At 37.2% G+C, this 25798-nt stretch overlaps 1 protein-coding gene across 4 annotated transcripts in view; it reads left to right on the top strand.

The window, feature by feature from the left end:
* Window positions 1-25798, top strand: part of INSC (INSC spindle orientation adaptor protein) — a 146072-nt gene that overhangs the window by 41304 nt on the left and 78970 nt on the right. For all 4 annotated transcript variants that reach the window (XM_021300265.2, XM_021300275.2, XM_005499276.4 and 1 more), the window contains exon 2: window positions 367-460. In XM_021300265.2, coding sequence (XP_021155940.1) covers window positions 408-460 — 53 coding nt within the window. In that variant the 5' untranslated portion in view covers window positions 367-407. The remainder of the gene's footprint in view (window positions 1-366; window positions 461-25798) is intronic.

Raw genomic sequence — 25798 nt, 5'->3', positions numbered from 1 at the left:
TTCTTGCAATAACCTAAAGAATTACAATTGTACTATATCTATTTCCTCTAGAGTTCCGGTTAATTCAAAATAAAAGAGACTAAATAATACCTCAATATCAACCCAGAACTGTTCAACCCAAATGGATCTGACCTGTGCAGTAGTCCAGGAAGTTCAGGAGTATGCAAACCCTATGGTGCTTATGGCATGAAATGTACTTAATGGCTTTGGTTAACTGCTGGAGTTCTGTGGTGATGTGAGGAAAGAAAGCCCTTTGAATTGTTTTTGAGTGAGCTCCACAGATCAGAGGAGAACACCATGACACCCCAGACTGAAAACGCCTGAATTTCCCTATGTTTACTAAACAACTGTTTGTTTTCTTTCTAGATTCCAGCCTATGGAGAAGTGCACATAAGAATAGGATAAATATGGCTTTTAAGGGCGAGGACCACTTAGATTCCCTTCCGTTACCGGTTCAGCGGTAAGTGGTGCACTCTTTCATCCAGACTTGTGTGACTAAATGCTTCTAAGGCTGTAGCTGCACTTTTCTTTGAGGATCCAAAGAAGCTCAGAAACTAATTTTTAAACTCATGTAATGTTCAAATATAATGTTGAGAATTAATATGGAAATCTGGAATGCATTTCTCACGGCATTTGCAAATTCATGTACACACAGTCTGGTAAGTCATGACAGTGAATATGTAGTCATTTTAGATGGATGAAAGTATTTGCAGTAGAAACGTGACTGTGTTTACTGGATCAGTTCTTTGGCATGATGGAAGTAAGTTGAACGTCCTGCACTCTGAAGACTGCTGAAAACTATAGATATAATTTTTTAAAAAATCTGTTTGACTTTCTTCAGGTACGATATGATAATGATATGAAGGTTATAGTACAGTCCCTCCAGTCTGTGATGCTCTGGAAGGACTGGAGATGTTGATAACTTGACTAATCAACAGGTCTTTAAAATCTGGCTGTTGACTGGCATCTAGTATCTGTATGTGTGTAGTATAGTTTCACTTCTAGCACAATAGAGGTTCTACGAAAAGAAAAAATGAACAGTGAATACAACAGCCTTCTGCGTTCTCATTGAACTACAGTCTTGACATGTGGCACAACTGTTTTTTTTGGTGAGGGGGATCGGGGACTGTTGAATGCAGAAATTAAATCAGAAATAAAAAGTATTGCAATTGCAATTTCAGTTTTTCTCCTAGTCTTTTTTCTTCAGGTCCAATTGTAATTCTTTACAATAATTAACTGGCTGCTGATGCGCAATCTCAAAATGCACTGCTTTTCTTCATTGGGAATTTGATATTTTTCTACCTTTCCCTGCTCAAGTCTTCCAGCAGATGCTTTGATAATGCCATTAAGCCCACTGTCACAGTAAGACCATATGAGTATATTGTCTTCTGGACGAAATACTATGTTGAGGAGTGTGGTTTGGGGATCCCAGGTGCCAAGGTAACTGGTACTGTTAATTAGATTCCAGCCAAAATTAGTTTTAGGAATTAGTGAGTCCTAGAAGCCCTGAGTAGCCAAGCATGGAGTGGACTAGTAGAAACAGCAAAGAGGTGTCCTGTCTCACTTATTAATCTAATTTTCTTCCATGGGATGGAGCCACAGAATATAATTTCACATGCACGCAGTAGTGAAGACAGACTAATGACTTTGCTATGGAAATACTCGAGCTAACCCAGTGGTCAGATAAGCGGCCAGACATCCAGCTTAACTGCTTGGTGATAATTAACGTATTCCAGAAGCTGAATTCTGGATCAAAAATCAATGAAGTTGTTAAAGCTAACTGCCTTGCCAAGAACTTAGGTTGCAAAATGGGTCACTGAATCCTCTTATTCTCGCGGAAAACTAGCTGCAAACAGAACCAAAGGTAGTAGGTCCTGTGGATGGCTAGGGCTGATCCAGGTTGATGGTGGAAACTCCTGCAGACTCCTTATGCTAGCAACTGGCAATGTGCAGTAGGAATAATGCATGCAGCACTCAAAGGCAACAGCAGCACAGAACTGAGAAGCACTGATTATTTTTTTTATTATAAACCCACTCAACATAATAGCTTTTCCAAAGAAATGGAATTTATGTGAGCTTAGGTTGTTTCTCTGGGTTAGAGAAAGGACAGACACAGATCCTATAGGGAATTTAAGAGGATTAAGTCAGGTTTCAAAATAACTAACAAGATTCAAGGATTATTTATTCTTTATTTTTCCTGTAACCAAGCCCCAGGATTCCAGTTCATGCTCCTGCTTTTTGTGAGAGGGACTTGAATTAACTTAAAGGCATGTGCTGTTGTGTCATGTCAGAGGGGAAATGTAATGCAAATCCAATTGAGGTTAGTCCTGTGTAACACCACATCCATGCCTTGCTTCATGCTTAGGTCACAATCTTTCAGAAGTGAAAACAGATACATCCACAGGCAGGAATATCTGTCTCCATAGGAAAAATGTATGATACACAGACAAACTGATTCCAAGTGTTTCCACAGCAGACATTAAAGTCAACAGTTATCCTGACTGTATGAGGAATTTAGAATTGGGGCCTTAAACCAAGTCTCTGCACTACATAAACTGTTGTTTACACACTTCTCTCCCCTTGGATTTTGTGGGAAATCGCTGCTTGTATCAGGAAGTCTCTAGAGTATTGAGTCACAGTGCGAGTGGTTTTCTAACGCACTGTCAGACCCGCTTTCTCTAATTGACGTCTAGACTGCTATGGATACAGTATTTAAGACTATACTGTATCACAAACAAAAAAACCCAAACCACAAACAAACAAAAACCCAAACAATAAACCCCACAAACAAATTATAGTTACAGAAACTTTTTCTGTTTCAGTGAGTTAGGAACTAACAATTAGTGATACTTTCAGCACTTTACATGACCACAAAAAATAATCAGTTAGCATCAGTGACAGCCAGTTCACTATAGCATGTGAAATGTGCATATATTCCTTAGAGGTGCATGTATCTCAACATTGCAGTAGACTTATTTTAGTATAGCTTTTGAAAAATGTTGTGACTCTTTCCTCATATCTTTCTACTGGTGTTGGTTTTCCATATTTCTGGTGAGTTGTTCCAAATGACAAAGCCAATGTAAAAGAAGATGCGTTTCTCTTCTGTCTCTCCCCCTCCCTCCTGTGTAATGAAAGTTCATTGGCATTTTTGTTTTCTTCAAGTGAAAATTGTAACTTAGCCAGTTTTTTTCATGGTAGTCGTGGTTTCTTGTGCTTTCCACTTTGGATAGTAAACTAAACTTAACATTTGGAGTGCTGAATCTGAAGTCATTCAGTTAAAGAAAGGGTTCTCATAACGAAAAGTGAAATAGAATGCTGTTTTTTCTTCCTGGATTATGTGTTCAATTCAGTATTGTAATTGTGAGAAATATTACTATATTTCCAGACATTATTAGACATACTTTAAAAAAAAAAAAAAAAAAAAAAAAAGAAAGAAAGAAAAGGCCTTCTGTGGAAATTAGATAAAAAAACTGTCACCATCACCACCATCAAAAAAAAGCACAAACAAACCCAAACTCAATCAAACAAAACCAAAAAAAACTGCAACAAAATAAAAATGCCTTCATCTTGCTGAAAGATGTTGGAATTTGGGCTATATATCTTGGAGGTACTCTTGAAAATGAAGAATGGGGTGAGAACAGAGAGAATATGACTTCCTGATTGTTAGGAATGCAATACTACTGGGCTGTTTAATACATTGTCTAAATATCCTTATAACCTCAAAAATGAGAGATGATGCTGGATGTTATAATTTCAACTCACATACAAAGGGTAATGATGATTATTTAAAGGTTTGCTTATAAAAGGTGAACACTTTGAGTATGAGGACCAGGAAGATGAATCTAATAGGTGTCCATGTTTATTTTTTCTGGTTTTAATAATATTATATTGTTTTCTGTGGGAAATTTACATCATCCTTGGGATATAAATGAGAATTTTGATCACTGCTTTAGGTGAAAGAGATGAGGCAGAGGAAGTAGACAAGCCTTTCAAATGTACATGCTTGTGGTTAAGTCCTTTGTAGCATTTCATCTCTCAGAATCACTTGCTTCATTTGACCTCTCAAATCTGGAAAAGTTTGCCATAATGAACTTCTGTGGCAGAGCCAAAAATAGAATCCAGGTTTCCTGTCTCCCAGTTCTTAACCAGTAGACAGTCCTTCCTCCTTTTGTTATTTTCTTCCTTATTTTGTTGAACTAGAGCTCTGAGTTCTATGAAGGAACAGTATGAATGAGGTCATGCCTTGCATATTTATTTCTGTTCATTGCTCCTTAAAATGTACTGTGTATCTGCAGGTGTTCTGGTAACTGCTCTAGAGGATCTGCTCAGGGATTCTGTTATATAAATTAACATGCTGTTTGGAATTAAGAATATCAGTGTTAGAGTATAACTCAGCTCTTAAGAAATCTGAATTTCTTCCATTTATTTCAGCTCACTTTTTGTCTTAAGTAGTTTGTTTTTCAGTGCTAATTTTGTATTTCTGCATGGTAGCTAATGTAGTAGCTGGAGATCTGTTCACTGCATTTGCACACCCTGAAAGGAACTGTACAAGCTGTAGTGACTACGTCTGTTCTGTACACTCTGTAAGATATGATGGAAATTACTGAAGGAAACAGATTTATAAACTCACTTTAGAAAAAGTCTTATTATATGCATGACTTGACAATGGAAGCAAAAACATGGTTAATGTAAGGAAAAAAAAAAATGCCTTTTAAGTCCAAGTAGAATTGTAATCATCTTGCCCCAAACTCAAGTTTAATGAAATAAATGAAGTAGTTACAAAAAACAAACAAAACCTGGGAGTAGGTGCTTGTCAGTGTCATACACAAAAATCACTGTGTGTGTTTAAGTTCAGATTTGAAACTTTTTCTGAAGTAAGAATTTGTGCTGAAGAATGTGCTTCTCTGAAGTGCAACAAGAGCAGGGCTTTAGAAGGGTCTGTGTGAGAAGTTCCCATATGGCTGAGATATAGCAATGGAGCCAGCGTAAGGCCCACACCATGATGGCCCTTCAATTAACAGTAACTTGAGGTACACAGAGCTCAAGTGGAGGAGACACCAAATTTCATAGTACGAAAATCTGAGGACAGGTTCAGCTTGGTAATGAGAAAAATACTGTTCTGCGTCTGTGTTTCCCTATCCATGTAAAAAGACAGATTAAACTGATATTTGGAAATTTATGATGTGTTTGTCCCTTCAGATCCAGAAGAACTGGGGATCACTTAAGGTGGATAAAGAGTGAGGTCTTCAGTGAGAGAATTTTTTGATTAGGTTCAAAATCCCAACACAATACTGAAGGATTTAAGGAATCCACAGTGAGGGAGAGTTGTTCAAAATAACTTGCAGGTTTTCAGTAAGCAAACAGAAAGCAAACAGTTGAAAGACTATTCCCAGAGCACAAGGATCAATGTCTTCCATCCATGAAGAGCTGGGGACCATGTTGTCTTTCACAACTCTAAGTACTTTGCTTGCCCAGTGGGGAAAGAGGTGCTGATTGAAATTATGTTAAAACCTTTATGAAATGAAGAAAAAAAATATTTATGTTTGGGATTAATTGATATTTTGACAGATAACGTTTGGCAAAAATTGAGAGTTGAGACTTGAAGTAGAAGCAAGAGAAATTAAGAATTTTTATACTGCGTAAACTGCATTGATTCTACTTGTATCTTTGCCAAATCAGGAGGAGAAACATGCAGAACTTACGGAACACATGGATGTAACAAGATGAAAAATATGGACGTCTATAATGGATTTTTTTTTTTATAACGTAAACTGTGTTTCTCATCCAAAATACTTAACACTTGACAAAATATTCCTAGTAAGGAGTATGTGTAAAAAAACCTTTGTAAACTAAGCCATGTTTCTACCTGTTCAGGAATTGATTTATTTCAAGGATTATTCACATCAGATTTTACTTCTAGAGCTTCATATGGCCTCTGTAAAATTGAGGTGTTTTGAGAGCATTGAGTTTGAGGTGTAAGATATGTGAAGAACCTTTCAACATGTTTAATATAGTGTTCAGATGTTCTTAAGAAACAGAACCACAAATAAGGCTGTCAGGAAAAGAATGGATCCTACCTATTAAGTTTTTATCCCTAGAGTGTCTAAAACTTCACAAATACTGAATGATTTTGTTGTTAGGTTTGAAGGCAGGGAAATTATGTTGTCCAGTCATTAAAAAGTGAGTTAGATAAAATTGCACAGGTGTGTTCCTTTTTATTCAGCTAGCCAATGATCTCTTTCCCCTTGTATTATGTAGGTGGTGGGAATCTGTAGGTTTTGGTGCCATCTGTTTATCTGGTTTTAAGTTCAAGCTCTGGTTTTGACTGAATTTTGGGCAGCAAGTCGTTTGATCGAATGTCAGTTCGTTGAAACATTTCCCGTTTGGTTATCTACCTGTTTTTTTAGATATGAATCCCTCAGGTGACTTCTGTGAATTAACCTGAATAAAGGTTATTCACTTTTGTCTCTTTATGGTTTATTCTTTTTTTAACCATCTCAGTTCTTGTTGTCTTTCTACTTCATATCTGCATGGCTTCAGCATATCGTTACCACTTCTGTTATTAGTGCCTGTCCTCACAAGACTTGCCTCACCTTTAATTTTTTTGTAACACCTTGACTTCAAGAATCAGCAACACATTTGAAAGTATGCACCACTCTCAGACTGTGCTCAAGTTCATAATTACCCATCAAATCATATTTAAGTACAAGTACTTTAAATGCTTTGTCTAATCAATAATCGTGTATGTCCTTACACTTTTTAGACATCTTCTACAACTGCCGAATTCTTCCTATTTCATGGTTTCCTATGGTGTCTGCTGCTGATAATCAAGGGCTTGTTCTGTATTTCTGGCTTTTCCCACCTGCATCTGCAAACTGAACTTCCTGTCTGACAAGCACTCTGTGCAAAGTAGAAAACAACATTTGTATTTCCTGTTTGCATTATACATGCTACTTACTGTGCATAGATTTTGCCCTGATTATTTAAATCCTACTTTCCCCACAATCAGTTTTATTTGGACGGTGTCAAGAACTTGTATGTTGTGGCTCTCTAAAGCATTCAGATAAAGACTGTAAGAAACTCTTGGAAAAAAAAAAAATGCATGTTATCTGTAATACAAGTGCTAGAGCTGAAGATTTTCAGTGTGCTTATGTGGCTTTGAATCATTGTACTATGACTTTTTAAAAGCCATTCAAGAATGGAATGTTTGCTGGGCAATTGAAAATGTATTTTGAAAAACCTCTTTTTGCAGTAAGCTGTAGGAATAGAGTACTACAGAAGAAAGGAAGGTGCTCTGCCAATAATGCAATAAAGTTACCTTCTGGTGATAAGGGACAAATTCAGTTATTGCATAGCTCAAGGCACTAATGATGCCTCATATGATGACCTTGTATTCTTTTCATTTTACTCAGTTACCCTTATAACAATTCAGCAAACAGGGAGCTTGCCTTACTATGAAGCATTTCTGATTTTAGGGATTTATATTCCACCTATAACCAAGCTGATTACAGGGTTGTTTGCAGGAGTTTTCATGGTGGCAGTTAAAACAGATTGGTGTATCTGTATGGCCCTTCTGGGAAGGATTTTTAGATATGCTGGTTGACTGGATCCAAAGGATGATGTTAGTAAAGTAGTGACTATTGATTTGCCATCATTTGATGGTGTTCATGAGGAATATGAACTCAACAGATTTTTATTTTTTTCTTTGGATGCCTGGTAAAACATCTCTGTTCCTATATTCAGGATGTTAAAACATAGGTCAGCTGTTCAGCTCACAGGCAGTAAAAATAATTGCATTTCACTTGTACTATATGCATTTTTGGGATGTGCAAGTCTGCCAGAATGCAAGGCTTTTCTTCGCACTTTCTTTCTGATAGTTTTATCACTATATCTTTATATTCTGTTGTATAACATGCTGTAGAAACATATTATTTCCTAGGGCTATGCTGTAAAATATTTTATGTTGAATTTTAGAAATCACAAAAGAATTTTGGCTTTTAACCTGAAGGAAATTTGGGTTTGTCCATTATAATAACTGTAAAATTATGGTGTCTTTAAAACGCAAACAAATTGACAAATTTAAACAATCTGTTCAACTGGCCTCACTAGACCTTTTTTATTAAAGTTGGTATTTCATATTTGTAGCTTGCTGCTAGTTGGGAACTTTTCAAAATTATCCTGTACCATCTTTCATCCATCAAGACAGTTAAGAGTTTATCCTGAATCCCACTTGCCAGGGTCAGTAGCATGTTTCATAGTATGTGGCAAACATGCACTGTGAAGAGGTCAAGCTAGTGCTGGTATAGCCTTTATCATAGAAGATGTTTAGCTGATTATTTTCAAAATGCATATTTTTGAAATGTGGGAGTCTTCTGCTTCTCTTTTTGTGTGCTAGAGAAATAACAGTCTCCACCTGCCTGATGAATATCTTGTGTTCGGGACTTGGTCTTGTTTTCAGAAAGGACCCTCAATACAATGTCTTTGAAATAAGTGACAGAATTTGCCTGAATGTTAAGACAGACATAGATGATGCTTTCTGACTGTACCTTCACAACTATTGCATGAAATTTTTATTGTGATGTCAAATTAGCAATCCTGTAAACTTTACACCTTGTAGGTAGCTCTTCTAGCCATTATTTTATGGCTTTGACTCCATGGTTTGTGTTCCTCTGCAAATTTTCCTTGGTAGTAGCAAGAACTTTGCAAATAATTCATATGTTTTTTGTTGTCGGTTATATTTATTTGCATTCAGATTTTCATCATACTTGTTTTTCTGTAGCACATTTCAGAAGAAATGTTGATCAGGTTTATATGTATGTGTTGCACCACTCCAGTTGGATGTCTCTGCTCTGTTTTCGGAAGATATTCTTGCTAGTTATTTCTATGTTTAAGTTTTTGTCTTGCACATGGGAGTATTCTTTCCTCTTTGTGAATCTAGCAGTGTGAACAGTACATTGACATCAATACTTTAATTACTTTTAGTCTACCAAATGTTTTTAGTGCAGTTTGAAACTTGTCTGCTTTGTGAAGTCTTCTAACAATGTAGATGGATTCTTCGAAGTTTGGGGTATATTAGCTGTGCTATGTGAATATAATGGAATTTTTAAATTGTAAGGTAATTGTTCTTATATTGTCATCTTAGTTCTTTAACTCAAAAGTTCACTGACACATTCTAGTTCACTGATGGTGTCCCATATGTTCCCCTGACCTTTCTTCCCTGCCCCCACCCCCCAAAAAAACCCCAACCAAACAAAAAAAAGACAAAAATAAGCCTCTCAAACTGTTTAGTTTTGGTACAATCTTAAGTAAAATATCAGGACATCTTGCTTATTTACCACAAAGGCTTAGGAAAAGCTTTTTAAACCTACCGTAAAGGTTAAATAACTCCTTTGATTGAGTTGTGCAATGATGTTATGCTGTTATGTAATAATGTTTCAGCCATGGGTAGCTGGTAGGAGCCAAGTTTTTGGCTTCTGTATTGTTGATGTGAGCTTCCTGGCTTCAAATAAGATGAAGCCTGAAGTGTAAGTGTACTCTTTTTGAACCCAGTGTATGAGCTATGGGGAAGGGATGTGCAGAAGGAATCTCTCCCAGCAACTGTATGGCTAAGAAGGAAAAAGGAATACAGAGTAAGAAAGAGTGGAGTATGGCAGGATAAGACCACCACAATAACTTGGTATGTCTTGTGGCACCCAAAATAAGTCAAACTTACACTTAAGAGTGGAGGAACTCGGAGGGCTGTGCCTCGAGGAACTCAAGCCTGTATCTTGCAATCATGTCTTGTGTGGTCATAGAGCAATGCTGTGTGTCTGGCGGTGATGCTGTGCTCAAGGGGTTGAGACTGCTCTCAGATGCTGTCCCCTGTGTGTAAGATGCAATGAGCCAGAAAAGGTAAAGCTGGCATTGACAGGGCATCCTGAAACTAACTGCATCCTTGTTCCTATTCTGCTTCATGAGAGCACAGAAGTGCCTCAAACCATGCTTGGGAAACGTACAGAGAACTACGTTGCTTCACTGGCTGCAGTTTTTGTTGTGCATCTTAGAAAATTTTATTTCAGATTTGTTAGCAAGTTTGTCTGTGCATGGAAGAATTTCCAAGTTATAAGGAGTCTTCAGGAAGGCAAGTTAAATAGTATTAGCTGTAAACACTACAGCTTACAAGAAAAACAGAGAGCCTGCAGTGTCTAATCTTTGACTTGGTTCATTTCCAGGTCTTTCTGAACTTTGATGAATTACAATAAAGCGTGTACCTTTGCTTTTCCATTTACAATATAAGGTTAATATTTATTTGTTTTAGAAAACTATTGTGAGACCTTGACTTCCTATGCAATTTTACACATATCAAGCAACCTGAATTTAGTATTCTGCTGGCAAGATTAAAAATTCATCTGTTGTCTGTCATTTTAACAGCTAGGCCATAATTTTATTGTTATCATGTTAGTAATGTAGCTGGAATTGTTCCTGTTAGCCCTGGAAGGCAATTAAGGATGAAATCCTGTCTGTTGAGTTCATTATATCAAAAATATTTTTCCTGTATTAAATGCAAGCTTCAGTGAAGCATTTCAGGGATATTCACCTTCACTGTGCAAACCAAGGGGGAAAGGAACTAAGTGGTTCTCCTTAATGGGAATATACCTCTTCATGCAACTTGAAAGCAGAGATCAAAGTAATGAAGGGATCCTAATGGTCAATAAAGCAGATTCACTGAATTATTGTCATATTGTGAGACACAACAGTGTTGCCATCTGTCTTCAAAAGAACACTGAAGTTTGTTGAAGCCTTATGTTTGATTTGAGCATTATACATCATTCTTCTAGGTTATACTGCTGATTAATCTTCTTAGCCTTAAGCAAAGCACTTTATCTTTCTGTGTCTTTCCTTTCTCCACCTCAGCTGGGGAAACACAATGGAAGTCTTGATTGGTCCATCTCCACAAGTGGCTATTTTAATGATACTTATTATAGCACTTGGTATGTTATAACCTCATATGCCTTATTATGCCTGATAGGTGTACATCATTGCACTGTTGCAGGTTGGTAATGTTGAATACTCCTAGGATCTGCTTTCAGTCAATGTGAAGTGTATGTTTCTTTTCACAAAAAACAGCTTGTTCCTTCCGTGTGTTATATTTTGCCATTATTCTCACAGTGGTATTACCTGGCAAGTGAGTTCACTAAACCCTCTTTACAACCATGGTTATAACAGATGATGATTAATTACACTTTTTTTCTTTTTAATTTCTGAGGTGTTTTTCCACAATCTGGTTTTAAAAAATAAATCACCTTATTAAGGATATTTTAATGATCTTACTATTACTTGTATTCTCAGCTATTTATTAGAAATGGGGTATGATATTGTGTTAAGTACAATATTTGTCACTTCAGTTCACCCTTCCTGGGAATTTCTTCCTTACTTAATTGCCTGGTGTCTCCTAACATGGTGCCCTGCTGCCTGGGGATGGTGGGAGGATCTTGTAATCAGTTGTTCAGTAATGAGCAAATTTAAGAAAGCTAGCAGAACAATGCTACAACTTTGTAAATGGTTTTTTGCTTTTTTCTCTTTCTGACAAATAGTATAATGATCTTAAGGCATATGCTGGTCTGACCCCATTTCTAGTGTCATTAAATTTGCTAGTGTCTGTTAGTGATCGGATTTCTGAGCTTGTATTAACCCTGAGGCATTTGGAGTGGTGGACTGAAACACATACTGGAGTTTAGTATTAAAGCTGAAATGTGACTATCAGCAGTGCTAGTTGATGCTTTTTGCTCCCTACAGTATTTTAGAGAATGTGATGAACTGTGTGTGTATGTATATGTTATTTTATTTAGGGTAATGTGCCTAAAGGACTATAGATATCCCATAATTTACTTAGTTTTAAAGAAAAATCTTTGTCTTGCATGTTTAGGCTATGTTTCATGTTTTGACTGTGCCTAGACCATGTTTCAGGTATTTGAATTTTGTATCTTACCTTTCATGGATATTTTATGGTTGAAGCTATTCCAGGGGTGCAATGGAAACATAGAACACATCCACATCAAGAACATAATATTCTGTCCAACTAAAGTAAATGGAAATATTTTTTTCACTGTCTAAAAAGGCAGCAGGGCTGAGCTCGGAATAAAGATTAGACAGGAAGAAAACAGCGGAAAGCTGAGAAAGTAAAATATCAAAGGAAAAGGGTAAGACCAGGAAATGGCATCAAAGTAGATTGAGGTTATTCAAGAGACGGCAAGATAGTTGAAAGCAACTTTCTGGGAAGTGCTACAGAGCAAAAAGTCCTGTTCAGTATTGACTGTACACACATAAATGTTTGATTTTGGAATTTACCTACTTTGTAGATTCAATTAAAAACACATGGAGCAGGATGTAAGTTACTTTGGTACAGAAGTGAAAATTTATTTTTTTATACTACTTATGCAAGAAGGATAAGCTAATTTCACCTTTCAGTAGTTTAAAAACAAATAAATTGAGAACTAATGGACATTACATTACTACAGATATATGGTTTCTACCTAACCAGGAAACAAACATTCAGAGTGTGATATTCCATTAAATTTTAAATTCTGAAAAATATTCTGCTGAGTGCAGAGCACAAAGTTTACTGCTGACTGGGAGAACTAGACAGTAACTTTTACCCACCTCTGTTGTCTCCCAAGACCCACTTCTCTGGGAGTTCTGCCAGCTTTTGGCCAGAGAGCCTCAGATATCCTAATCACAGAAGATTTCTACCTTCTTTCCCCTTGTAGCATAGCTGAGGAGCTTTGAAAAAGTAGCCAGAATGTTACTTTTATTTTATTTTATTTTATTTTATTTTATTTTATTTTATTTTATTTTATTTTATTTTATTTTATTTTATTTTATTTTATTTTATTTTATTTTATTTTATTTTATTTTATTTTATTTTATTTTATTACTATCATTAGATTTTTATTAGATTTGAGTTGGAATTGTATCGTCTCTATTGAGGAGCAAGAGTTTATATGTGAAGAGAATGATCTTTAGTATGTGAAATTACTGTTTCAATGACTTTTCACTAATTCACCTTTGATTTCTGAGATTTAAATAAATCACAGAATCGAGGAATAATTTGGTTTGAAAAGAATCTCATGAAGTTCCATCTTCTACTTGCACTAAGCTATCTCTGTTTCTTCCCCTCCTTGTTGTGTGGGGCTTTTTTGCTTGTTTTTAAGAATTTGTTTATCTATCAATTTAGTTAATTATTTATCTTATTTATATATTTATTTACATTGATACCTTACATATATTTACAGACTGGTTTTCCAAACTTTGGTCGAATTGATTTTTGTTCTATTGGGGGAGCAAAGGACAGGAAAATAATGGAATTTGGAAGCAATAATATCAGCGAATGACACATGTTCAGATTGTTATTCTTATTTGTTAGGATTTGCAAGGAAGGGAGCCATAGCTGTCTACAGGCTGACTTATAGACCAGGCTTGAATTCTGTGCCAGTGGCTTCAAAATTCAAGATCAGATTTTTCTATGTTTTGTTCTATTGATGCAAAGTGTTACATTTTTCCTTTATTTTGTGAACTTTTTTAAAAATTGTCCCCTTCAAAACTAATTCACTGCTATCCAATTACTAAGACTAACATTTTCAGTATAAAATCTGGAGTGCTGGTCTGTCTTCAAGGCTTAAATGATGAGATCTTGGCAGTGACCTAGTGAATATTACAGGAATCCAGCCTGCAGCAGTCACAAGTCTTTTATTCACAGGTGTTTAAGTTGGGTTCCCAGTCTTGAGAATATCATTGAAGTCCTCAGGCTTCCAGATGTCAAGTAACAATATTTGGATGCTAGTTTTCTTATAGTCCAGTGCACCCAGTGGGAAATCAGGATGGAGAAATATGGAAATGTCTTAATAAACTTTTTTTTTACATTCTTTTGACAGAAACTTCTCTCAATAGTGTTTCAAGCATAAAGGTATGTTTTCCAAATCATTTAAAAGCAAACAAACTTTTCTTAAGCCTGTTGGAACTTCCCATGATGTGGAGGAGTAAGGGCTGTGCTTATGTTGTGAGAGTGAGTCAGGAAGTAGTTAGATCAGAACACTCCTGTTTTTTCTGAGTAGAGATTCTAACATCATATTGCTCTCGGCTAAAGTATCAGGAACAACCTGGAAAGAAATCAGATTTTTTTTAAACTTTTTTTTTCCTCCCAAGCATTTTGATCTACTCAAAAGAACTGGAATCTCACTGAATATTTCCTGTAGTTCAACTGCTGGGTAAGAATTTGACCTCAGTAATTTTGGAAAAGTATCCTTTTCTTGGTAAAATGTGAAGACAGTCTAACTAAGCAAACCGCTACAGACCTGCCGTGCTGTAAAAGAGGGAGATATTTCAGAGTGTGCATTGGACTCAGCATTGTTCTACTGTGGTTCCAGTTGCTGCTAATGCAAGGCCTTCAGTAAATGCTCAAATTGAGCATTTTTTACTATTTAAATTGAAACCTCAATATCAGTTTTCACACCTCTTCAACTGATCCCACAACCAAAAAAAACCAAATTTGGATTTTTAATTTAAGTGGCTACTGTGACATGAGAAGCAAGGACTTCATTTGTCAGTTGTCCCAGCTCCTTGTTTTGGGTTGCATGAACCAACCCTTCACAGCCCACTGAATATCTTCTGCACAGAGGGCCTTTAAGCCAGCAGGACATCAGCCTCGTAGGACTGTTGAGTGCAGCATAGCAAACAAGAGAAAATGTGCCAGAAGATGACATGTGAAGTTTGAAGACACAGAGCAGTCACCAGTGCCCTGTGTGTGTTATGAGGACTGTGGTAAGAGAGGTAAAGCAGACTGACAGCTGCTTCGACTGCACTAGGGTCAGAGCTGTACTGCAGTTGCACACACACTCAGCCTTTGTTAGTGCCAGGCAGAATGAATCAGGCCCCATGTCTTCATGAGGTGAGAAACTGGAGTAATAAAGCTTCATTATTGTCTTTATAATGGCAGATAAGTGTTTAAGCCATTTCTCCTATTCAGAGAATAATTTTAATTGAAAAAGAACAACAGAACTGAGCAAAGGCTTTCTCCTGTTTCTCCCACAAGCACACACATACACACACTGAAATTTAGTTCATAAGCAGAGAACAGAGTCATTTCTCCTATTATCTTTGTGAACTTTCCAGTATTTCTTTCCATGTTGTTTAACAAGTATGCTTACATGGAGGTCCATATGAAGAATATGTGAAACCACCCTTAACCATTTTATTTTCTTCTCCACTGACTACCTGTTTCATCCTCCAAAGAAACACCTTTGGCAAAAATTACCACTTAGACATTAAATAAATCAGGAAAGGTAAAACTGATAAGGTGAAACAAGTGTAATATTCCACAAACATAATACAGCAGTCACAAATACTTTCTGCAGGTATATTAACCTTAGCGTTATTTGAAAAAATATATATAGCCTCCAACCATTCTTGTGTTGGAATACAGCAGTACCACTTCCCAAATTAGGTCTTGAAGTAAGCAGAAGTGAGCTTAGTTATGTTTTATATCTCGAAGAGCTTTAACAGTGAAAACAGCCCATTATCATCAGAGGTCTGTATACAGACCTGCAGCTTGTTAGGACAAGTTTTACTACTTCAAGCAGACAAATGTGGGACAGATTAGCTAATTTATTATAGTTACATAAAAGAAGATATGTTCAGATTTCACACGTTCTTTTATGTCAGATACAGTTGAACTTTTTGTTAATAGGCAGCAAAGTGCTGCTATTTGGTGTGTGTCTGTGTGCGTGTCTGTGAAGCTGCCGTGCCCGGAATGCTGTCACTATTAGTTACCTGCGCAAGGGGCAGGCAAGTGGTACACTGGGCACACTGGTGAAGAGGTGGTCAAAGGGTATCCTAGCTAATAGTAGTGTGACCCAGAGATTATTTAGCATGGCCTAGAGCAGGGGTGTCAAACTCATTTTCACTGGGGACATGTCAGTATTGCGGTTGCCTTCAAAGGGCCGAATGCAATTTTAGGACTGTATAAATGTAGGAGTAGTTACATTAATGTACAAATGAAAATTTCACCAGTGAAAATGAGTTTGACATCCCTGACCTAGAGAACTGTTTTAGGAACATCTCTTCTGTAGTTCTCTCAAGAAATATGAAGGTAGAATCCTGTGTGCAGGTGTAAGATGATTATTTCACAACAGGTTAGGTCTGTGAACAAAATGAAAGAAAATAGGTGTTGTAGGACTGTTTATCAAGTCTTTGCATATTTTTTTCTCAAAGCTGACATAAACCAAATTGACAAGAATACTGAGTACAGTTGGCTGAGAAATGGTTCCTCTATTTGAATATTCCATATTTATTTGTTTTACCTTTGCATAAAGATTGTGTTTCTTGTCTGTTCCACTCGAGTGTTGGAAACCAGCACAGGAAGATCCCCCTTCTCCCAGATAGCTTGTTTCCTAAAAATATCTCTTGAAGTTGTGACTTGAGTCCAAGCTCAGTATAAATGCCCTAATATCTTTCTGGATAAACTTTATATATGTAATTATAGGTCAATGGTTCCAAAAGAACCTGTTTCATGAGACTAACGTTAGAACAGCAAATAGCCAGCAAGTGGAATATGAAGTTACAATGCGTTAAAGCAACCACGCTGTGGTCTGAGTCAGGATATACTTGGCCTGTTATTAAGCCACAGGTGCTGGGTCTTTGACTAGCATGGGTTTCATGTATGTGGAGTCCTGAGTCCTCATTGTGGCTGGAAGTCTGGTACATCAAACCTGATCTGAACCCTTCCCCTGCCCCCCTCCACCCCCCCAAAAAAAGCAGTTGGGGGAGAAGGAAAAAAAGAAGGAAAGATACATATTCATGAAATGGCCAGCTACTACCAGGTCTGATGTGTCAAACAGCATTTTGAGATTTGGTTTATAGTCTCATGAATCTAGCAGTTACTTTTTTCATATGAAGTATCATGGTATTTGATTAGATCTGTGTGTGTTTCTACAGGTAAGTATATTCATACAATGTGGACGAAAGAAAGATAATGACCTAACTGGCATATGCCATGTCATAGTTTCACTCCTGTTACCACCAGCCATCTTTCCAGGTATCTGTGAAGTACAGGAATGACTAGCTCCAGTAAGGTAAGCTGAAAAATCCAGCTATATGTTTAATAGATCAAGGGTGCAGAGTGACAAAGGTGGCATTCCCTGAATACAAGAAGGAGGATACTGCACCATCCCTCTGCAGTCTCAGTAGGACCAATGACACTTCTGTCAGTATTGTTCTTCAAAGCCTTGCTATCACATTTAGACTTGAATAGCGCAGTCTGGAGCATCTCAGGTCTTCAAAGCTTCTGAATTCAGGTCAGATGTCTGGAGGTTGAGGTGGTGGGAAAAGGTGAGGAGGAAAGAGAAAAGCAAAGACATAACCACACAACTTCTGTTGTTACCCTATTTCCCCAAAAATAAGCCCTAGCATGAGTTTTATGGATTTTTGAGGATGTTTGAAATATAAGCCCTACTCTAAAAATAACTCCTAGTTACAGTTCATTTAAAAAGTCAATTTAAATAGTGTCCAGGCAGCTATGCATGTAAAAAAGTAGTAAGTTTTGGAGCAAAAATTAATATAAGACCCTGTTTTATTTTTGGGGAAACAGGATAGTACACATCTGGCAAAATATAGACAGAAGATATTTAATGTTTTACAGATTCAATTATAGAAGTGCATTATGTAGTGGTTTGTTTTCTTTTTTCTTTTTTAGTACTACTTCTACATAGAGAATTGAATTTCAAGGTGGGAAATCATGGCAGGCTATTATTATTTCACTTGTTGTTGTGGATGAGTGGTTTAGAGTCTTGCTTGTCACAGAGCAGTAGTTATATCACTGAAAGAGAAACACGACTCAACAGAGTCCAATGGCAAGGTTCACTCTTACTGTATGGAGGAAATATGCCAAGGAGAATCAGGTGAGAGTTGTTTTAGAGTGACTTATATTTGGACAGGAGATGCAAAAGGCTAGATAGACGTGCTCCTGTTGAGTCACAAGGTTTAGAATGGACTCCCTTGCTTTCTAAACTCATTCTCAGAGAGTCTAGGTGAAGCTGGATCCAAACTTAGTCCCAGACTTGGTCAATGGTTCATGTCTAAGAAACATAGAGGGTAAGGGATTGTACATGTTTATGGCCAAAAGATTGTATGTGCACACTCGATTCTTTATATCGCTTGGCTAGGATTTCAAAGTGCCATTATTCAGCATCTCACCCTGCTTACCTCTCCTTTAGGGGTCTGGTGCCAGGTCACTCTGAACTATGGATCCTGGGACTCTCAGAGAAAGCTCTCAGGCATCAAAGTTCATTGGTGATGAGGATGGGATTGTAGGTCTCTCAAAACAAACTCTCAGGTATCAAAGTTCATAAAAATAAATAATATAATGGAGCAGTAGAGCAGCAGCATCAGCTTGAGCTGGGTGCAGAGATGCTGAGCCGAGCATAGAAGTCCCTGGGTAATTATACCCTGACAGACTATTTACCTGCCCCTCATGTGATGATTCAATCCAATAGTAATATTTGAGTCTGGGGTTTTCTTGCTTGCTCTTGGATTCTTTCACTGTCTTCAGACAGGCCCTTATTATTTTTTTAGCTGTAGAAATTGGTGACAGTCTGTAGTCACTTTGTACTGGCCTTGAAAGTGTTTTCTGTCTGAATGAATTCTGTTTTGCTCAATAAGGTGCAAAACAGGTCTTATCTTTCAGGTGTCATTAGTGGTTTGTGGCTGCTTTGTTTTCATTAAGTAGATACAAATTTGGTAAATAAGAGCAGAATTTTACAAAATATGGTTTAAGAATTCAGCAAATTTACCTTACTAAGTAACATAAAGCAGACAGTATATTAAAAATCACACTACCGTGTAATTCTAAGTTATTTCTTCTATTTGAAATGCACTTACTTAAGCTAAATGATTAATATAAAACTTAAATTGGGCTCATCCAGTGATCTGTGATTAGTAAAAGATCATTGCCCTCTAGCCCTGCTTGTCTAGCAGAGAGAGCTCCAAGTGGGCTCACCCAGGCTGTTGTATTTGTTGAATAAAGTGATTGGCTCGTAGTCAAATTGCACACAGTGGGAAAGGTATGCATGAGACTTCTCGCACCCACAACTTAGCGGTGTTGACTGTGTTGTTCTGCTTCTTTGTGGGTTTCCTAAAAGGAGTTCTGAGCTGCAGCTCAGGCTTTTACCTCCTCTGGTGCCTGTACCAAACTGCTGCTGGTTTGGGGGGGTGAGGGGATGCATCTGTCAGTCTTGTGTATTCTATCACACTGTTTCTAATGCTTGTTTTTTGACCAGCCTTAAATAGGTTAATTGGCATTTGTTTTTAACTGTCTACTGGAAAGGGGTTGTCTTCAGCTTTAGTGTATAGCAGTAGTGAGAAGCAGGAAAGTGGGGGAATTTGCCTGTTTAGTTTGGTGTGTATGGGGTGTTTAATGTGTGTTTTATTGATAACAGAGAACAGAAGTATCTGTTAGTGCCTTTTGAAGAGCACACCTATTAAAATTATTGATTTCTTGAATATATTGAAGATAAATGCTGTATCTTTCCCAAAACAGGAATTGTGTGGATTTGTTCTTGTCTTCTAATTTCAGGAGGAAGCTTCAGTTGCTTTGCTTTTCATGGATAATCTCCAGTCTAATAATGAATTTACTTAAGTGAAACTTTTAGGGGAAAGGGACAGTGGAGAGAGAATCTCCATTACTCTTCAGGTTAGAGATGGCCCAAAATGCACAGTTTCACTCCTGTTTCAAATGTTTTCAGGTTTAGGATCTGGATTTGGGGGTATTGTTTGAGTCCTTCCAGAAACAGGTGTCAAGTGAGGGATGGAATCTGAATTGCACAGCCTTTTGCTTGCAGTCAGTGTGCCAATTTATCTCTGAGCTTCCTGACTTTTTTTTTTTTTTTTTTAATATATCAATGGCTGTTATAGAAAAATATATTCTGCTTGAGAACTGATAGAATTTGAGAAACTATTGAACCATGTGCCTTGAAAATTTTAGGCAGTGATGGCAATCCTTTAATAAAACTATATTGACTTATTTTTGCACTCTGGAAAACAGTAGAACATAGAAATCAGATAGAAAACTGGATCTACTTGCATTTGCTTCTCTACATGGTGAAGTCAATTATATTATTTTCTGGTTATATGATGGCAGCAGGAAAGAACTGTTAATCAGACACTTGACAAATCCACAGAGGGCTTTTTTCCTTCCTCTGCACACTTTACTCTCATAATAAAGACTGAAAAAGGAAAAGTAAAGGAGAATATTCAATGAATAAGCAATTTTTTTTTTTTTTTTTTAAATTTTGTGCATCAGATATGTATTTCCCTTTTGTGAGGAAGCTCTGTTATCCCACAGTAGTTTAAATGAGGCAAGTTTCTTTAGCTAGGGCTGGTGACTATAACAGACTTTATTATGAAATATTTCCTTGCTTCCATTTCTGATACATTTTCACATCCAATTTGCTTGCTCTACTGTGAGGTATCATAAAGCATTGTAGCAGGACAAAACCTAGTTCCACTTATCCTTTAATTGTTTTTTAATGCAAAATATTGTACTCACATAAAATACCCATTCATTTATATTTGGTGCCAGAGGCTAATTCACTGAACCTGGGTTGTATTATTGCAAAACAATGGTGTTCACTATGTTTTTCGCTCCTGTTAGCTGTTTCCCAGGTTCCTTTCATGGCCAATGAAAGTTTATTAGTGCTAGATAAATAATTAAGGAGTGATAATTGACTTATTTTTGTGCAATGATACAAGAATGATGCTTTTTTTCCTGGAAAACATAATTGTTCGGTTTTTATTGCACTGTAGAATGTGAAGCCTGCATACCCTTATTAATCATGTATAACTCATTTGTTCCAAAGTTTCACTGACAGTGACCCAAACCCTGCTCTCACTAAATGAAGAGGAATAAATAGATGTGCTGTTTCATTCTACTCACTAAGAAGAAGGGAAAATAAGAGAACTTTTTTCTACCTTCTCTTCTTGTCATCATTTGTAATACTCTCTCAGTCCCCATGAAAACCACTTGGTTCTATCCTCCAATGTGTGTAATTCTTTTCACCCACTCCCTTCTGAAGATGGAGATTAACACAGGTGGAATGGGGCTCTTAGCAGCAAGATTTGCTCTCTCCCTTGCTCCTCTTTTACATCTGAGATTACCAGAGTTGCTGTGGACAGCAGTAAGGTGAAAAGTCTTCACTAATGATTTATTTCCAAAGAATGAACAATCTGTGAGGCTCCTAACCCACTCACCTTCACTTTCACTAGGAAACTGGGCTGCGGTTGTTTCCTCACCTCGCTCAGTATTTTGAAGAACCCTTCTGAACTCTTGTCTTTTTCAGGTGTTGGAATCCAATTGCTTTGGATTTTATATTTTAATGAGACTGTTCTAGCTCAGACATTTTTTCACACTTCTGCTGTTGTCCCTCATTGAAAAGCAACTTTATGGTGGTAGAAGTAACTACTCATTTCCTTTCTCCTTTTGCTATTTAGCCTTCAGAACTTCTTTCAGGATTGCTTTGAAAAACTTAGATTTTTGCCTTTCTCCACTACATGTGTTACTGTAGCATCTGGAAGGTCCAGTCAAGATCAGAATGCTGTGCACAATGCACAGTGTAAAAGTAAGAAAGTGTCACTTCATATGCCAAGCAGAGGGGAGAAACAAAGTTTAACAGGAAATAAGGAAGGCAGAATGTTGATAGGACAGCAAAGAGGGGAGCCCAGCTTTTTAAATTTCTACTCAGTGAGTCTGTCTATAAGATAACTCTGATGTTCTGAGTAAAGTTATTGTGGCTGGAGGACCACACAAACTTTACTTCAGAAAATACAAGTCTGGCTGTGCACAGCAGATGGAATACAAACATCTCTTATTTCTGCTTGGCTCAAGAGCCTTTCTCTGGTAAGGAAGCAGTGGATATGTAAGCAGAAAGAGCAAAACAGCAGTACCAGCAGAAGGAGGGAAAAGGAAGAGAAATCAGAAATTTGAAGTACATTAAAAAGGCAGGAATGAAACAGTCTTTTCCAATTAGATCAGAACCTTAGACATAATGTGTTGTTTCGGAGGGATGTAGAGTGTAGAAAAGAGAAATGTCATATATATATCTGTGCATGTACACACACACATACACAGAGTAATTAGTGTTATTGTACACTAATTTGGAGCATAAGGAAGTGTCCAGGTGAGGAGACTGACAGGGGAGGTCTGAGTTTACTAAATAGCCTTTTAAGGGGTGATTTGACTGTCTAGGGCTCTAGTCTAGTATACACTGTCAGTTATACTTTTTCCAATGTGATTTTTGTTCAGGAAAACAATTTACCGTGTATGAATCTGAATTCAATAACTGCACAGACTAATATAGAAGGTTCAGTGTGGAGAAGAGAAGGCTGAGAGGGAATCTCATCAATGCCTATAAATATCTCAAGGGAGGGTGTCAAGAGGATGGGACCAGACTCTTTTCAGTGGTGCCCAATCAGAGGATGAGGGGCAACAGCCACAGACTGAAGCACAGGATGTTCCATCTGAATATGAGGAGAAACTTCTTTAAGGGTGAGAGAGCACTGTAACAGGCTGCCCACAGAGAGGTTGTGGAATCTCCTTCTCCGGAGACATTCAAAACCTGTCTGAATGTGTTCCTGTGTGATCTTTGAACCTGTTTTAGCAGGTGGGTTGGACTAGATGATGTCCAGAGGTCCCTTCCAACCCCAACCATTCTCTGATTCTGTGAAATGCTTACTTTATGTAATTACTAAGGAGTAGATATTAAAAGCAGTCATAGTACCATGACTAAATAAAGACTTAATTTGCAGTGCAAACAGGAACATTAACCATCTAATTTTGACTCTGTCAAGTACGTGGAAAGAGAAAGAAACATATCTAAGGGACAATCGATACACAAATGAATCTACAAAAAGCATGAAAATCTGTTCAGGCTGCTGAACTTGTTGGCAAAATTTTTTAGTGACTTCAAGTGAAAGGAAAACATAATGTTTACATATAAGTGGTGAGAGGGAGTGAAATAACAGATAACTGGAAAGGAAGAGACAATAAATTCAAGAAAATTTCAAGTATAAAGTAGCTGAAGGTTTAGGATTAAATGGGAAATGGGACGCCAAAACATGAACCTGCCAAAGATAAATTAAACTAAATAATCTGCTATTGTTCTCTGATAAGGTGAGTCTCCCCATCCCCCCCTTTTCTCTTTTAACAAAGGAAATTCAGGGAGATTATACATGTGGTGATTTACTAGTAAATTCAGAAAACAGTAACTATTAGACAAAGGGTAAAATGGCAAAGGGTAATGGCAAGGGTTATTTTTGAAAGCAGGGAAATAGAAGTAGAATTCAAGTATTGAAGAAAAAGGAGGAGTAACTGAAGTCTCAAGATTATGCATTGAAAGACTAAGAACAAGAAAGTGTACGAAAATCTGTAGCTCATTCAATGAAAAAAAAAAAATAGGAGGAGGACCTATTTATACTAGTTGATAATGAGCTCACTGTGACTGCATTTGCCAGTAAGGTGTGGTGATGAAAGCAGCAAGATCAGTCCCAGGCTGTACAAAGCGAGATGTTTCTGATGGAGATAGGGGTATACTAGTGTCACAGAGCAAGTTACTCTGAGACTTTATTTGTATCAAGCATGATGTCAAGTCTTTCAGTAAAAAACGGACTTAGCAGCAGCTACAGATTTGCCAGGCTGCTTAGGACAGCGGGAGTGGAAAGCGATGTAGTTTCGTAAAAGGAGCCTAAAGAATTTCGCTTGTTCAGTCTTCCAAAACAGAAGCTGAGAGAACATGTTTGCTTTCTAGAAATGCATTGGAAGATAAATTTTTATTTAAAGGATGAAATGAGAATGAGCTGGATCTGAAGAAAATCAGATCAGAAAAAGAATTTCAAACTGTCAAAGCAGTGCAATTCTGGGATAGCCACTTAATAGAACCCTTCTGAGCCCACAAAATTATCTTTAGAGTTGTTTTTTTAAGCCATTTATGAACAAATTATTCTGATCTTTTTCTTTCTGGTATCAGAAGAGTAGACGACATAGAATTTCATTTTCAATCCTTTGCCTTCTATAGAAGTATATAATTATTTGCTTAAATATCAGATTTGTTTGATTAGAAATGGCTTTCTTATTTGAATGAAATGACCTAAGGTATTTTTTCCAACTCATTCCATTATTTGTGAAACTGTTGCTAGTTTCCATATTTTCAACTTGTCTATTGAGGGGTTAATGTCCTACTGCGAATCTTTGAAAAGCCAAGATTCTTTTCTTACCATTTATTTTTTCTTACCCTTTTTTTCTGACAGTTTTAACCAGAGCTGCTGTGCAATAGATATGATAGAGGGTCTCCAAATTTCTGTAGTCTCCTGAGTGATACTGATCTCATAACTCCCTGTAAAATGGTTGTTGCTTCCTTCATTAAGTAATCCAGGCTTTACTTAATCAGTAGGGTTAGGACCTTAAATGAGTGAATAGTAAAAGGTGAAAGGCTAATGGTGCTGCTCATAATGCATGTCATAACTGCTTTGAAAAAGGCACAGACCACTGTACTGTTTGTTATTAAACTACAAAATAAGGCAAATTTGAAAGAAGGTAAAAAACATTCAATGAGCTACTGGCACTGTTTTCATGGACTCTCATGTTAGTTTCCAAATTAGTCCTTGCTTGTGATTGTGTCTGAGCATTTCCATGATCTATGGCCTCAAATTATTTCCAGTGTTGTTTTTCTCCTTCTCTCTTTCATTTCTGTTTCACCCTCCCTGCTAGTTGTTTACAAGGACTTCTCTCTTACAGCATATTGTTCATATAAGGCTATGAGGAATATTGTCCTCGGAAATTACAAGTGTAGCCTGAGCATCAGGAAGCAGTGAACTGGGATCACCTCTCGGGTTAATATCTTGAGCACATTCTCTCCTGCTGATGATCTTGTCTTTTCTGTCACACAATCCAGGAAACATGCCTAGCTGTTTATGGGAGTGAGAACTTTGCATATACTCAGTAGTTAGCAATTTAAATTCATGCTGGCAACACTATCCCTTCAAGATTATCAACCTACTTCAGTCACCAAGTCAGACTTAAAGTCCTGAAAGAAGCTGTAAAAAAGTTCTGAGTAGATCCACCTTGTGATGTTCCATCAGGCTATGCTGTTCTGCTTACACTGGGCTAAATACAGTCCAAAGTAATGGATTCTGTCACTTTGCACAAAGCTAAGATCCCTCAGTTCTGCTATCTCTATGTCTATGTAAATACAGAAAAACTATAACTGTTTCACGTTTTTGTGAGACTCAGGCTGTTATTTGCAAAGAGAATAAGAGTGGTTTGATCTTGCCTCTTCAGCACTGCTTTCGTCTGTGCATTGGAGAATAGTTTCTAACTTCAGGACCTAAACTCAGAGGAAGGGAATGGCTATTTCATCCAGCTCATCAAAGAACAATTTGCCTGAGGAATGAAGGGAATCTGCTTACTCACTACAGAATAAATGATCAAGTAACAAAAGAACCAATGTTTTTCACAAATCATAGTCAGTGGATTTTTTTCTTTCTTTACTTCATGTATAACTCTTCTATCTATCTCACACTGACATTCTATAAATATCATTAAAATGAACACGAGCTGATCCAAGAGACAATTCATTGGATGATGTTATCCTATATATATATATATATATATATGTGTGTGTGTACTTCGTGCAGAGCACAAAAATGCAATACTGCTTGGCAGGTTTGGCTAAGTGACAAATCTCATCTAGGGGAACATCCAGGCCAGTGTAGCTGATGA

Source organism: Columba livia, chromosome 5, assembly GCF_036013475.1.
Source record: "Columba livia isolate bColLiv1 breed racing homer chromosome 5, bColLiv1.pat.W.v2, whole genome shotgun sequence".
Taxonomy (NCBI): Eukaryota; Metazoa; Chordata; class Aves; order Columbiformes; family Columbidae; genus Columba; species Columba livia.
The sequence above is the reverse complement of the archived record's forward strand: the minus strand, read 5'-3'. Positions and strand labels throughout refer to the sequence as shown.